Here is a 14708-nt window from a genome sequence, read left to right as displayed (position 1 = left end):
ATTTTTCGGCCAATCTTTATTTTGGGGGGACATTTCCTAAACCATTCCCTCATTACCATTTCTAGAGCACAATTAAAAAATAGTGGTGAGAGCCCATCTCCCTGCCGTAGCCCAGTTTTAATTTCAAATGTCTCTGATGTTTCACCCCTAAACTGCACTTTTGATTTGGTGTTAGTGAGAGTCAATTTTATCATGTTTATTAATTTGGGATGTAGTCCAAGGTGTCTTAAAATTTTAAACAGAGATTCTCTATGGATGCAATCATAAGCTTTCTTGAAATCTACAAATGTTATCAGCATATCTCTATTTCTTCTCCTGTTATAGTCCATTATCAACCTAAGACTCGTGCTCTGATCAGGAGAGCTCCTCCAGGGTCTGAAACCTCCTTGATATTCTCCTAGTTCTTTCTCAAGTTGTAAACTTATCCTATTAAGGATGATTATTGAAAATATTTTGTATGTTATGTCTAGCAGCAAGATTCCCCTGTAGTTATTAGGGTCGGTTTTGTCTCCTTTTTTGTGCAGTGGGTGAATGAGGGCTGTTGTCTGGTGTTCTGGTAGTTCTTCTTTAATCCAGATAGACAAGTTGTTGATGTAGGGCAACTTTTGCTGATGTTCCTGCATATTTCCAGATTTCCGCAAAGGTCTGATCTTCTCCTGGCGCTTTGTCGTTTTTAAATTTATTCAGGGCTTGGTAGACTTCCTTTATTGTGGGGGGGATTGATGTTCTCTGGTGGTGTTTTTATCGGGGTGTTGGTGTCCAAATGAAGGAGTTCTGTAGGTTCCTCACAATTTAAAATTTTGTTGAAATATTTAGCCAGAATTTCTGCATTGTCTTTATTTTTATGAGCCAGCTTACCATATTCATCCTTCACCAATAGGGTCGGGGGTTCATATTTTTGGACCTGCTTTCTGAAGGTTTCGTAGTAGTCCCTTGATTGAGTTTTATTGAATTGTTCTTCAATTGACTGCAGGGTGTCCTTATGATGTTGTCTTTTTATTCTTCTTAAGACTTGGGTAGGTTCTTTTCTCTGTTTTACTAGATTTTGATAGGATATTTCTGTTTTTTGGGACTGATGCAATAGCCATGCCTGATGTATTTTCTTCACTGTTTCATCACATTCACTGTTCCACCATTGTTGTTTTTTACGTGGTTTAATTGGAGCCAGGTCTTCTGCAATTTGTTTAAGGTTGTGTACTAAGTCTTCAAGTTTATCTGTGATTTTTATTTTTTCAGTTGCTTTCTGGTAATTTTTGTTGTTGATTAGCTGGGTAGGATCTATTTTTCTTTTAGTTTTAAGGGCTTGCTTTTGCTGTCTCCTCTGGGGAGCGAGTTTAATTTTAATTTTAACTACGTAATGATCTGAACCTGTTTCTATTCATCTGAGGCCTTTGACGTTATAGATCTCTTTGTGGTGGTATTTGTCCATGCAGATGTGATCCAGTTGCCATTCTCCTTTAGTGTAGTCAGGGTGTTTCCATGTTTTGAGTTTTTGAGACTTCCTCTCAAAACATGTAGATTTTGAGATTGTTATGGTTTCTACACAGGTCAACTAGTCCCTCTCCATTTTTATTTGTTTTCTTGTGTGCTGGCCATTTTCCGATGATGTCACGGTATTTTCTTTCTCTGCCTAGTTGGGCGTTGAAGTTGCCTATTAATAATTTTACATGGTGTTTGGGGATGTTATCTATGGTCTGGTCCAATAGATCCCAAAATTCTTCTGTTTCCTCATGGTCTTTTGTGGAATTGTTTTTATCATTAGTGGGAGCATGGGCATTTATTATAGTATATATTTTATTAGATGCCTTTAAGGTGAGCATTGAGAGTCGTGGAGACTGTGATTTGAATTCTTGAACTGAGTTTATTATTTTAAGGCTGACCAAAAATCCTGTTCCAAATTGTGGGACATTCTTCATCACTCTCTTCCCAGGTATACCTTTATAAAGTCTGTACCCTTGAGATTCCAAGGAATCCTGGTCTGTGTTTCTGATTTCCTGAAATCCCATGATAAGAATTTTGTGTTGGTCCATTATTTCGGTGATCACTTTTAGTTTACCGGTTTGCCTGAGTGAGTTTATATTGTGTGTAGAGAAATATGTTATCTGCTTTGGTTTGATTCTTGATTTTGTCTCGTTCGTGTACGAAGTACTGGGGTATTTCCGTGCCTCCAACTTCACGGTATCTTTTAGGTGGCAGCCCACCGTATCCGAATGCTGCCTTCTCTGAACTCTTGGTTCAGTCGGTGGAGTATTCCTTAAAAGACCTTCCATGGTTGACTGTCAAGGTGTCACCTGTGTGGGACTAGGTCCCAAATTACAACTCTGGATGTGATCCAGTGAGGTGATAATGAGGCCGCTCCTCTGGAGAACAGATGCTGCACGACGGATTCCAGTGGCATTTCCTCCACTGTGGAGACCATCGCCCTACTTAAAGGGGCTCATTCGCCCGAAGCCGTTGGCCCCCTTAGGGAGTCAGGTTATTTCCCGCCGCCCAACACTCGGCGTTGGCAATTTTACAGCTGGGTGCCAGACCAGCAAACCCTCCTCCTTTCTCATTCCGGACTTGGGACCGGACAACGGCGGAGTTTATATATAAGAAATGTACATTACAAATTTAAACTAAAACAGGAGAGGATTATGTGTTTGTGTTTTTATTTTGCTATAATTTTGCTGCCCAAATAAATGAGCTCTATAATTAAGAATTAACCAGTCAGAAACAAGGTATTTCAGACTGCACCTTCCTATTTGAATGTGTCTGCCAGTGCAGCAGTGGCAGTTACATGAGAATTATTCCTTCACTACACAAATAGTATTCATTTTCAAATGTGTGTGTTGCTAATAGCCGCATTTGTTTGAAAATCAAAGTCTTCAATGGATATTCTGGGTTTTGGGTATGTTTTTGAAATAATATGAGGCAGAGAAGGAAGAAGTACTCCTCTACCTACAATGTTCCAGTATGACATGATATACCTTTGACACTATAATATAGTGTAATTTGTTGTTTGTTTCAGAGTGATGACACAGGGTAGCTGTCTACTGTCACTGTGGCCAGCTGTGGCAGATAAAAGATTGGGTCCTGCTCCTGCTCCTGGCACCCGACCATTTGGAGATACAGATCCTGTACTCTGTAAGTGATCCTGACAGTCACAGTAATACTGCTGAAAAAGTTCTCTCTAATTTGAAACTTATACAATAAAACAATTTTGTGTAGAAGACATAATGTTCCATATTGCTCATTTAGAGTTAATTTAATAAGTTGGGATTATTGGTTGATCAGAGTGTAATATAGTATTTCCAGATAAATTCAAGTATTATAAAAATAAAACATTAAATAAAAACAATACTTGATAAAGTAAAGATCCTCTATCAAAAATGCTTTAGCTGTGTCCAAGTAGGGGGATTTGAAACTGACGAATCCACAAAGACACATACAAAATGCTCTCAACTTGCATACACAGATTTATTCACAATTATTTACAAATTAAGTACACATAACCTTAATCACTGCATCGCAAACAAAATGCTTCACTCCGAAAACATCAACAAACCACCATTTTAACAACTGCCTATCATGGAGCCGTGGAGATTACAACCTTGAAACAGTTGACTGCTGACTGCCAAAGCATGTCAGTACAAACACAACATGTGGTCGCAGTTACAACTCCTGTTAAACCATAACTCCAACTAAGCAATAACTCGTCTCTACCATCACGACCACTTCCTTATATAGGTGCCTGGTCAATCTTCTAGAAAGATATGTTACAAAATACCTTCTCGTAAATTCTAGAGTGCTTAATACATAGATATAGTGTACAGAATATTTTGCCTAGTTCTCGTCTACCTAGTGTCATTCTGGATGTTACAGTGTATTTCACAATACTGTAGTGGATTACACATCATATATACAGGTAGGCCTAATAATAAATTATATACAGGTTCTTACATTAACTTAACTCATATAAATGTCTATATACAGCTTCTTACATTAACTGAACTTATAAATGTCTATATACAGTACATTTTTTTCATGACATAACCTCACAAACAATGTGATCATATGACTACAGTACATAAATAATAATAATAATAATAATACTAATAATAATAATAATAATAATAATAATAATAATAATAATAATTCGAACTTGATACTTGCATTATTTACCCACGGGTGAGAGAATATTGTTTTCAAGTTATATCCCTTTGTCACACTTACATCAATATCCCCCCTATAACTTGAAACAATTTCTACAGTCTCACACTCGTCGACTTTGCCTTGGTCGCAGATTGTATCTTCTTTCTTCCTTGACATCGCTGGATGTGCTTTCCTCATCTTGACCGGATCGTGCCGTGTTAAGTAGATCCCATGGCCCAGCTGCTTACCCACTTCGATAGGACCAACCCACTTAGGTGCAAGACTTGCATGAAACCCTCCAATCTTATTACTGACTGGGTGGTTACATCGCAGTACTTCTTGGCCTGGTAGGAAGATCTGGGACATCTTGAGCCTTGGCCTGGGTAAGGGATCTCTTGTCAGCCAAAGCTTGCATCTCCTTGATGTCCTGCTGCTGCCACTCTGCGAGGGAAACAGCTGCATCATCTTGACCAGATGTGGGTGGTGGATGATCTCCTAATCCCCGGTGCCATAAAGCTGTCAACCAAGGAACACCTCCACTGGGGAATAGCCGGTGACACGGTTGATGCTTCGTCGCAGGGCAAAGAGTGACTGCGGTACCTGACGGTCCCACAGTCGATGTTCTTTGTCTATCAGGTGGACCCGTAGCATCGTTTTCAGCTCCTGGTTCCGTCGTTCCTTTGGATTGGCCCTTGGGTTGTAGTCCAGTGCTCCACACCCCATTCTTTCATCATTTGCTGCCACTTCCTTAACGTGAACTGACTCCCGTTGTCTGACAGAATACATCGTGCATAATCGTAGCGGCTGAATACCTCATCTTGTAGAAGGCTGGTGATGCGTCCCGTCGTGGATTCTGATATCGGAAAGGCCTCAATCCATCTTGTGAAGAGGTCGGTGATTACTAGGAGTCCTGTTTTACCCCGTGGTGTTCTAGGGTAAAGACCTATCAAGTCTAGTGCTATGACCTCCCAAGGGCGTAGCGGCCGTCTTCCTCGCTGACTGGAATCTGCCTCCTTGTTGCTTGCCTTGGTGCAGGCACAGATGTAGCACCCCTTCACGTAGTCCAGGATGTCTTCCCACATGTTGAGCCAGAAGAATCTTCGTCGAATAAACTGATACATCTCTTCGCCTCCTCGACGTCTGGCTTCAGTGCTGTTGTGGAACTTCTTGAGGATATCCGTCGTGTGAGGATCACCACTACTGCAGGCGTATCGAAGAGGTGCAACCTATACATTAAGAGTCCTCCATCAACCCGGAAGTTCTTGTAGCATATCTTAAATTTCCTCAGGACAAGTCTCCTAATCCACTGCGTTATTTTCCTACAGGGCTTATCTGTTCTTGCTGCCACTGTTTGATTACTCCCAGATCAAGTTCTTTCGTAATGATCATAAGAACAGGTTCCTTAAGCTCACTCTGGTGTTTTTGTGGTAACTCCCTCTCGACAGTGGTGCTCCTAGCTTCAGGTTCCATCGCCGGGTGCCTAGATAAGCTGTCTGCTCCTATGTTCGTCGGTCCTGGGACGTGGCACACATCGAAATCTAATTCTGCAATTAACAAAGCCCATCACATCAATTTAGATTTTGAGCCAGAGACAGAGTTCAACCATTGGAGAGTGGCGTTATTGGTGTAGAGCTGGAACTTCCTTGCAAGTAGCCTCTGAATTTGCCAATGGCCCACACCACGCCTAAGGCTTCCTTTTCGGCTGTGCAGTAGTGTTGTTTAGTGAGAGATAGCTTTCTGCTGACATACTCGATCTCCCTTCCACCGTCGCTCCTCTCCTGGAATAACACTGCTCCTAAACCAGAGTTGCTGGGATCCGTCTACATGCACATCTTCCATTGAGGGTCTGGATGGGCTAGACCGGGAGCGTTGCATATGGAATGCTGCCCCTTCCTTGCTGGTCCATTGGAACGGGCAGTTGTTACGGAGTAGATTGGTGAGTGGTATTGCCTTCTCTTCAAAATGTGGCACGAAGCTGCTATACCATCCACACAAGCCAAGGAACCGACTTACTTGGTCGCTTGGTCCGTGGGCGTTCAGCTTCTTCGATAGCTCGATTCTTCTCTGGTTGCCTTTCTAAGCCTTCAGTTGTTAGGACATGGGCAAGATATTCTACACAGGACTGCAAATAACCTCACTCCTTGTGGGTGGGGTTAACTTCCAATAATTAACCAGGGGAACCTGACCCCTACAAAGCGCGTCCCCAAATGGCGGATAGGGGGCCCCTACAGTATGTAGGGCTGGTTGAAATAATCAATACAACCCGTGGATCAACAGATAGCCCAATTCCTGGGGGTTTTAAAATACTGGAACACCCTCTCTCCAGGGGTCATAAATATGGAGAGTCCTTGCCCTGGGTTAAGGATGAAGACCTCAACGACATCTACGGCGGAGAAGATGGACTTCCTTCTGGGGTGTACAGATGTAACCTAATACCTTGTAGGACGAGGAAGGCATCCTCAAAGGCTAAGGGAGTAAACCCTGAAAGGAAATCCTCTTATGCGTTAGGCCTAGCAAGTCAGCAGGATAGTATTGCGTACAGTCACTTTCAATAAGAAAAAGAGCCTCGGAAAGAAGATTATAGACCGGACTGACACGTCATCTGAGACAATTAAGTATGATGACCGTAAGCCTGATGATATACAATGTTCTGAAAGGAAACCCCAAATAAAAAAGAGACCCAAATACCGAATTGGAACTATGAACATTCTATCATTAACTGGAAAGGTAGAAGAACTCTTAAACATGATGGATAGAAGAAAAATATCAATATTAGGATTAAGTGAGACCAAATGGAAAGGGATTGAAAGTAAGACACTTCATGGAGGATATAAATTATACTGGAGTGGACAGGAGAAGGTAACGAAAAATGGTGTTGGATTCTTAATTAACGAAGGGACGGATGCTACAGCTGAAGTTATCTGCAAAAGTGATAGAATCATTAAAATGTTCATGAAACTGGAGAACACTAAGTACACCGTCATACAAGTGTATGCTGCTCAGACAGGCTGCAGTGAGGAAGACAAAGAGAGATTTCGGCAAGACCTGGAAGATACAGTTAATGAGAAAAATATTATTATTATTGGATATCTAAATGCGCAAGTTGGGGTAGACAGACTTGGGTACGAGAACATCATTGGTCCACATAGATTTGGATAAAGGAACCCTGAAGGAGAACAACTATTAGATCTGTGCAGAAGAAATGATCTTATAATAAAAAATGCATTCTTCAAAAAAGACACAGTCACAGAGTAACAAGGTACAGTTGGGATGGCCAGTATAGAACATTGATTGACTATGTAATCACGAATAAAGATGGTGGCAGATACATCACAGATATAAAGGTCATCCCTAGTGAAAGCATGGACAGTGACCACAGATTGTTTGTGGTAGACTTCAAACATAAGACTAATGAAACGCAGAAAATTATTATGAAAAAACCAAGGCTTAAAACTTGGAAGTTGCAAGAAGTCCAAATAAAGGAAGAATACAAACTCAGGATTCAACAGAGTTTGCCGAAGGGTGAAGTAACCAACATTAATGAAGAGTGGAAGGCCTTCAAAGACACCTTTGTGGGAGACGCCAAAAACCTACGTGGAGTTACAAGTTCTATCAAAAGAAAAAACGAGATACCATGGCGGAATGATAGAGTGAAAACAGTGGTGAAAGAAAGAAACCAAATAAAGAAGGCGCTGGACAAGGAAAAACAAAAACAGGGACAAGAACAAAATGAACAAGAAATACAAAGACTTCAAGGAGTATACAGGAACAAGAAACTTGCTGTAAAGAACATTGTAAGGAAAGAAAAAGAGAAGAAATGGAATGAGTTTGCAGACAAGGACAGTAGAGGAAATATGAAATTGCTATACAGAGTAGTGAAAAACAAGCAAAGGGATCAAGAGACAATAAAAGCAATAGAACGTGATGATGGAACTCTGGCACAAGAAGAGGGAGGGAGAAATTAAACACAAACTCAAGATCTATTTCGAAAAGCTACTGAATGGAGATACAGAAAACATAACAGATACAGGAGAGCCAAGTCGAGGAACCACAACTGAACCACCAATTACATGGCTTGAGGTTGAAAATGCACTCGAGCATGAAGAAAGGAAAGGCAGTGGGCGTAGATGAACTAAGTGCAGATATGCTGAAAGCAACGGGAATTCCAGGAATCCGATGAATCTACAGACTGCTTAACAAGATATTCCCGAGGACTGGAAGATGGGCATCATTTTACCTCTGTTCAAGAGAGGAAACTGACACAAATGTACTAATTATCGTGGTATCACACAACTGTCTCATGTCCTGAAAATATTGGAAAAAATAATAGTGACCAGAATCAGAGATATTGTTGAACCAATTTTGGTAGAAGAGCAGTATGGTTTCAGACCAGGAAGGTCAACTACAGACCTTATATTTGCAATTAGGATACTAATGGAAAAATACTGTGATTAAAACAAGCCTTTATTTCTAATATTTGTGGACATTGAGAAAGCATACGACAGTGTACCAAGGGAAAGAATTTGGCAATGCATGAAAGAACTTCAAGTGCGAGACAGCCTCATAGACAAAGTGAAAATGTTGTATAGTGAGAATAGAAGTTGTATTCAAGTAGGATGTGGTTTGTCTGACTGGGTTGAAACAAAGATAGGAGCGCAGTGGGGCAGCTCATTGTCACCACTTCTATTTATTATTGTGATGGATGTAGTTTAATTAATTTTGTGTGGCTATTTCTAGCCGAGTGCAGCCCTTGTAAGGCAGACCCTCCGATGAGGGTGGGCGGCATCTGCCATATGTAGGTAACTGCGTGTTATTGTGGTGGAGGATAGTGTTATGTGTGGTGTGTGAGTTGCAGGGATGTTGGGGACAGCACAAACGCCCAGCCCCCGGGCCACTGGAATTAACCAATTAAGGTTAAAATCCCCGACCCGGCCGGGAATCGAACCCGGGACCCTCTGAACCGAAGGCCAGTACGCTGGCCATTCAGCCAACGAGTCGGACGATGGATGTAGTAATGAAATCTATTAAAAGGAAAGAACATGGAGATATCAAAGCCTTCACATTTGTAGATGATGATGCGATCTGGAGTGACTCAGAAGAGGAATTGGGAGAGAGAATGCAAAGCTGGAATGAGGAGTTTAAGAAATATGGTTTAAACATCAGCAAGACCAAGACGGTGGTGATGAAAGTGTATGGGGAAGAAGCAGAACCAATAGTCATGTTAAATGAAGCCCAACTGAACAGCGTTCCAGTTTTCAAATAATTGGGTAGCGTTCTATCAAATGACAACCTAGCAAAACATGAGGGAACAGTCGAATCAGGAAGGCAACACAATTTTACCACCAGGTAAGACACCTGCTGTGGGATGAGCAAATACCCATGAAAACAAAAATGACATTGTACAAGTCCTATTATACACCAATTATTACATACAGTCTCGAAACCACAACACTAACCAGTAGAGATGACTCCAAACTCCAGGCAGCTGAAATGAAATTCCTACACACTATGATCCAAAAAACCAGGAAAGACAAGATTAGGAATGAGAAAATTAGAGAAGAAGTAGGAATAGATAGATGATTCTCTCCACAATAAGATTCAGATATCAAGACTGAAGTGGTTTGGTCACATGACAAGGATGCCAGTTAACAGGACTGCAATGAAGGAATTTGACAGAAATGTAGAAGGAAGACAACCCGTGGGAAGGGCACGAAGGAAATGGATAGATTTAGTTAAGAACGATGTACGGCTGAGAGGTCATGATTGGGACAAGTTGGTGGAGGAGGAATGGTACAAGGACAGGATGAGATGGACGACGCTCATATACCACACCCGGGAAACTGGAGATGGTTTAGGATGATGATGATGATGATGATGATGATGATGACTGGGCGAAATGGCACTTCTCCAGTTGGTAAGTCTGTCCATGAATCTTCAGTTGTTCCAGCACTTTCTTCAGATGTACAAGATATCCTTGAAAATTCTTGCTGTGAATTAAAATGCCGTCGAGATACACTTGGCAAAAATCTCCAACATATCCTGATAATACCTTATCCATCAGTCGCATGAAGGTGGCAGGGTCATTCTTCAATCCAAAAGGCATTTCTGCAAACTGGTACAATCCTCTCGGTGTCAGGAAGGCAGGCAGTGATCTAGAACTTTCCTCGACGTCCACTTGCCAGTATCCGGAGTTGACATCCAGTGTGCCGAAAATCCTAGACCCTCTTACTTGTTTTAGCGAACCTTTCAGGTCAAGCATCGGGTAGGCGTCACTAACGGTTTAATTTAAATTGTGATCAATTTGAAGTAACTAAACTTATATGATTGTCAATTTTTCCACAAACTTACATCAGCTGATGATGACGCAGAAGGGCGTCGAAACTAGTTCTGATTGAAATATATGTTGAAATTACATCTAAGTAACAATTTTTATGTATTGGATAAGGTGGACCCAAATTATAATAAATGTTGTACTAACAGTCTTCTCGTTCAATTTGCGGAAGTCCACACACAGTCGATACTCCCCATTCTTCTTTTCCGGTAGCACGATAGGTGAAGCCCAAGAGGATGCAGAGGGTTCGATGAGACCTTGCCCTTCCATCTCTTGGAATTTTCTGGATGACGAAGTTATGCTTACCTGGGTTGATTGGATATGGCCGTTGCTTCATGGGTGAGGAAGTGCTGCATTCAGTGGTTTGCGTTTCAGTGGTAGTCCTTCCTATTTTATTGGTGATGACTTCTGGAAAGTCCTTTAAGGCGCATCTCTGCTTCTCTTCTTCACTTGGTCGAAGATGCATTAACTGGATATTTTCCAGTTCTAAGTTGACTTCCGCATCCTTCCGAGTTTGGAGATTTCCATCGTGCTAGGCGACCCTCAGATGTCTGTTTTTTTCGGAAAAAATAACTTCATGAGCTGCATAGTCTAGGATCACCTTGTATTCCACCCGAAAGTCATGACTTAATATATCAGATATAAGGTTCTGAATCACTGCAACATCAATTACAATAGGCATGCTCATGGATTTAGTGGTTAGTTTAATCTGTCCTTGGATGGAATAGGTTATCCTGTCCGCTGCCCTCACTACTCTTCCGAGATGGTGAGACTTCATAGGCGGTAGTAATCTGGCAACAGTCCCATTGACGAATGAATGACTTGCTTGGCTGTCAAGTATGGCTGAAAAGTTCTCGTTGCCAATCCTTAAAATGATAGCTGGGTGGGGTTGGCCTCTTCTACTCACAATCTGACCAATCCCCCTCCTACTTGACCGGGGTTGCTCGTCTGTCAGGTCTTGAGGCGCATTCCTGTTCCCAATCCAGATTGGGCAGGACCTAAGTTTTCGACGTCAAGGTTGGGCTCTTGTTCTTCAGGTATCCTGTTCTTCCACACTGGTAGCACTTCCTAACTGCACTGGTCTCTTCCGTACCTTTGCTCTTGTGTTCCTCCTCCAGCTCGTCGATGATTCTGCGTAGATCATCAAAGGATCTCGGTTGTGATACTTTCACTAGAGTTGAATCTTATCGTGGAGTAGCTCTGTGATGTCTGGTAAGATCTCGTTTTCACTTTCTTCTGGTTGCAGACGCTTGAACAGTTGGTACTTCTGTAGGATGAATGCACTAGCTTTTATCCCAGTGGGTTGTGCCTCAAGTCATTAGCTTCCTTTTCATAGAGCTCTTCCCCCCTGTCAGAATTAAACCTAGCGAGGAATTCCTCTTGAAGTCTGTCCAGTTTAAATTTAAACCCTTAAGTTATACCACCAAGTAGTGGCTTGCCCCTTAAATCGCGGCGTGATAAGTTGCACGAAGAAGTCCTATGGTAGATTAGTCCTTCCTAACAGACTGACTGATCCCTCGATGAAGCTAGTCGGGTTCTCTTCCATTCACCCGTAGAATTCCGGAAGGCTCTCTATATTCTCTTTCGGGTCTAGTTGTCCTGTATTGCCGATTAGGTTTGAGGGCGTTAGAGGTGTGGCGGTATGTCCTGTTTGAGTTAATCTATTTTCTACTGCATGAAGGATGCTTTCCCTTATATTCTACACATCTCCCTTGATGGTCGAAAAGGAGTTTTCTAATCTTCTTTCAACAGCAGAAATACGGCTCCCAAAATTTCCCTCAATGGCAGAGATACAGCTTTCCACCTGTTGCTTTATGCCGGAAACCTTGATTTCCACCTCCTCCTTGAGGTTCGAGATGTCCGCTTCCAGCTGGCTTACTCTACTATCGATTTGTTCAACCTGTCCCAGTTTTTACCTGATGTCTGATACCTGCTGTGTTAATCGATTGGTGTCTTCGCTAATTTGTGATGAAATTTTGCCATCTACAGTTGAAAATTTTGATTCTAGGCCCTGTTCAACTTTGTAAACCTGTGTGTACGCTTGTGATATTTGTCTGGTTAAAACTGGGTTAGCTTTAGAAATTTCGTTATTTACTTTTGAAATTTGGTCTTCAATCTGTTCTGGTAGGGCGGAATTATTAAGTCCTGAAATTTTGTCATTTACTTTCGAAATTTGATCTGCAATCTGTCCTGTTAGGCCGGAATTGACGTCTGAAATTATGTCATTTAGTGCCTGCATTATGGTCATTAGGTTAGAACACATTTAGGTTATGTTTACCTCTTCTTCTGTCTCCAATTCTTTGTCGAGATTGATGAAAAACTTTTCGGGATCTTCTCCTTTTTCGACAAGACCTTCCCGTAACTGCGTCTGCAGCGATTTCTTCTTCCCGTTCGTCAAGAGATTTCTCTTGGAGAGTTCGTCCTTGAGTTGTTTCGCTGACATATTCTCTAGTATCACTTGCATTTTGATCTATTTTGCACTACACTCGTATTCACTCATAAATTTTTACATTCTGTCCCACGGTCCCCAGTGATGAATCCACAATGACGCACACAAAATGCTGTCAACTTGCATACGTGGATTTATTCACAATTATTTACAAATTAAATACACACAACCTTAATCACTGCTGTCGCAAACAAAACGCTTCACTCCGAAAACATCAACAAACCACCATTTTAACAACTGCCTGTCACAGAACCCATGGAGATTACAACCTTGAAAGTGTTGACTGCTGACTGCCATAGCATGACAGTACAAACACAACACATGGTCACAAGTATAATTCCTGTTATACCATAACTCCAACTAAGCAATAACTCGTCTCTACCATCAAGACCACATCCTTATATAGGTGCCTGGCCAGGCTTCTAGAAAGATACGTTAGAAAATACCTTCTCATAAATTCTCGAGTGCTTAATACATACATATAATGTACAGCATATTCTCCATAGTTCTCATCTACCTAGTGCCATTCTGGATGTTAGTGTTTTTCACAATACTGTAATAGATTACACATCATATATACAGGTAGGCCTAATAATAAATTATATAAAGGTTCTTACATTAACTGAACTCATGTAAATGTCTATATACAGTACATGTTTCATGACATAACCTCACCAACAATACAATCATTCGACTACGTAAATAATAATAATAATAATAATAATAATAATAATAATAATAATAATAATTCAAGCTCGATACTTGCATTGTTTACCCATGGGTGAGAGCATATTGTTTTCAAGTTATATCCGTTTATCACACTTGCGTCAAAACCAAAAGACGAGTCCAGCGGAGAAGTGTCCTGTCACCACTACTATTCATCATCGTCATGGATCAGATCATAAAATCCATCAAAGACCATTGCAAGAGCCTAACACTCTAATATTTGCAGATGATGTTCTGAAAAATAAAATATAAGTGAGTCAGCTGTGGGAAGGAAGCAGAGGGTTAGTACACTTAAGAACCAACCACATGCGACAGTTTGACCATTTCTGCATATTACTGTATGTATTTTTATATTTTTCTCCTCCTTCCAGATTTCAGACATTACAACATTGCATAGAATTTTTTTCACCTCCTTCGAGTAATATATGGTCCATTGTGTCTAACGACATTGTAGGAAATCCCCTTCACTTCGCAGCAAGTAGACCGTTGATATATTTCAACATTTCAGTTTTACTTAAGTTCTCACTTAGTTACTCACATTAACCATAAGATATTGAATAAGGAGGATATTGTTCAACAAAAAATTATTGCTATAGTGATTTAAAGAATATTAGTTTAGCTGTCAGTACGAAAACATGAAATTTATATTTTGTGGTATCGATACATGAACTTACAATGTAAATAATAATAATAATAATAATAATAATAATAATAATAATAATAATAATAATATATAATTTATTTATCACCTACAGGATGTCCCAATTACAGATGAGGTAATAGAAAATTTAATAATAATTTTAATTAAAAATGAAATAATATATATACAAATGTACATAAATATACAAGCAGATATAAATGTTCACATGTTTTCTACAGATTATTTACATAATTGACAAAATTATCACGTTCCACCCTTGAGAAGAACTTTCCGAATTGCAGTGTAAAGGTGGTAAAAAATGTCAAGTGACCCTTCCAGCTGATTTATGGTCCTAAGGGCTTGCATGAACCAAGATTTCCATGTGCAACCGTCCTACATTTGGGTAGGTGGAATGTGCATATCTGCCT

The 14708-nt window shown here is 40.7% G+C and overlaps 1 protein-coding gene across 1 annotated transcript in view; it reads left to right on the top strand.

Moving 5' to 3' along the window:
- The window catches only part of Pi3K68D (phosphatidylinositol-4-phosphate 3-kinase catalytic subunit Pi3K68D), a 432551-nt gene that overhangs the window by 164177 nt on the left and 253666 nt on the right, over nt 1-14708 (top strand). Inside the window, exon 13 of the mRNA XM_067142437.2 lies at nt 3011-3126. Coding sequence (XP_066998538.2) covers nt 3011-3126 — 116 coding nt within the window. The remainder of the gene's footprint in view (nt 1-3010; nt 3127-14708) is intronic.

This window comes from Anabrus simplex, chromosome 3, assembly GCF_040414725.1.
Source record: "Anabrus simplex isolate iqAnaSimp1 chromosome 3, ASM4041472v1, whole genome shotgun sequence".
In the NCBI taxonomy this organism is placed as follows: Eukaryota; Metazoa; Arthropoda; class Insecta; order Orthoptera; family Tettigoniidae; genus Anabrus; species Anabrus simplex.
This window is presented reverse-complemented; position numbering and strand designations above follow the sequence as displayed.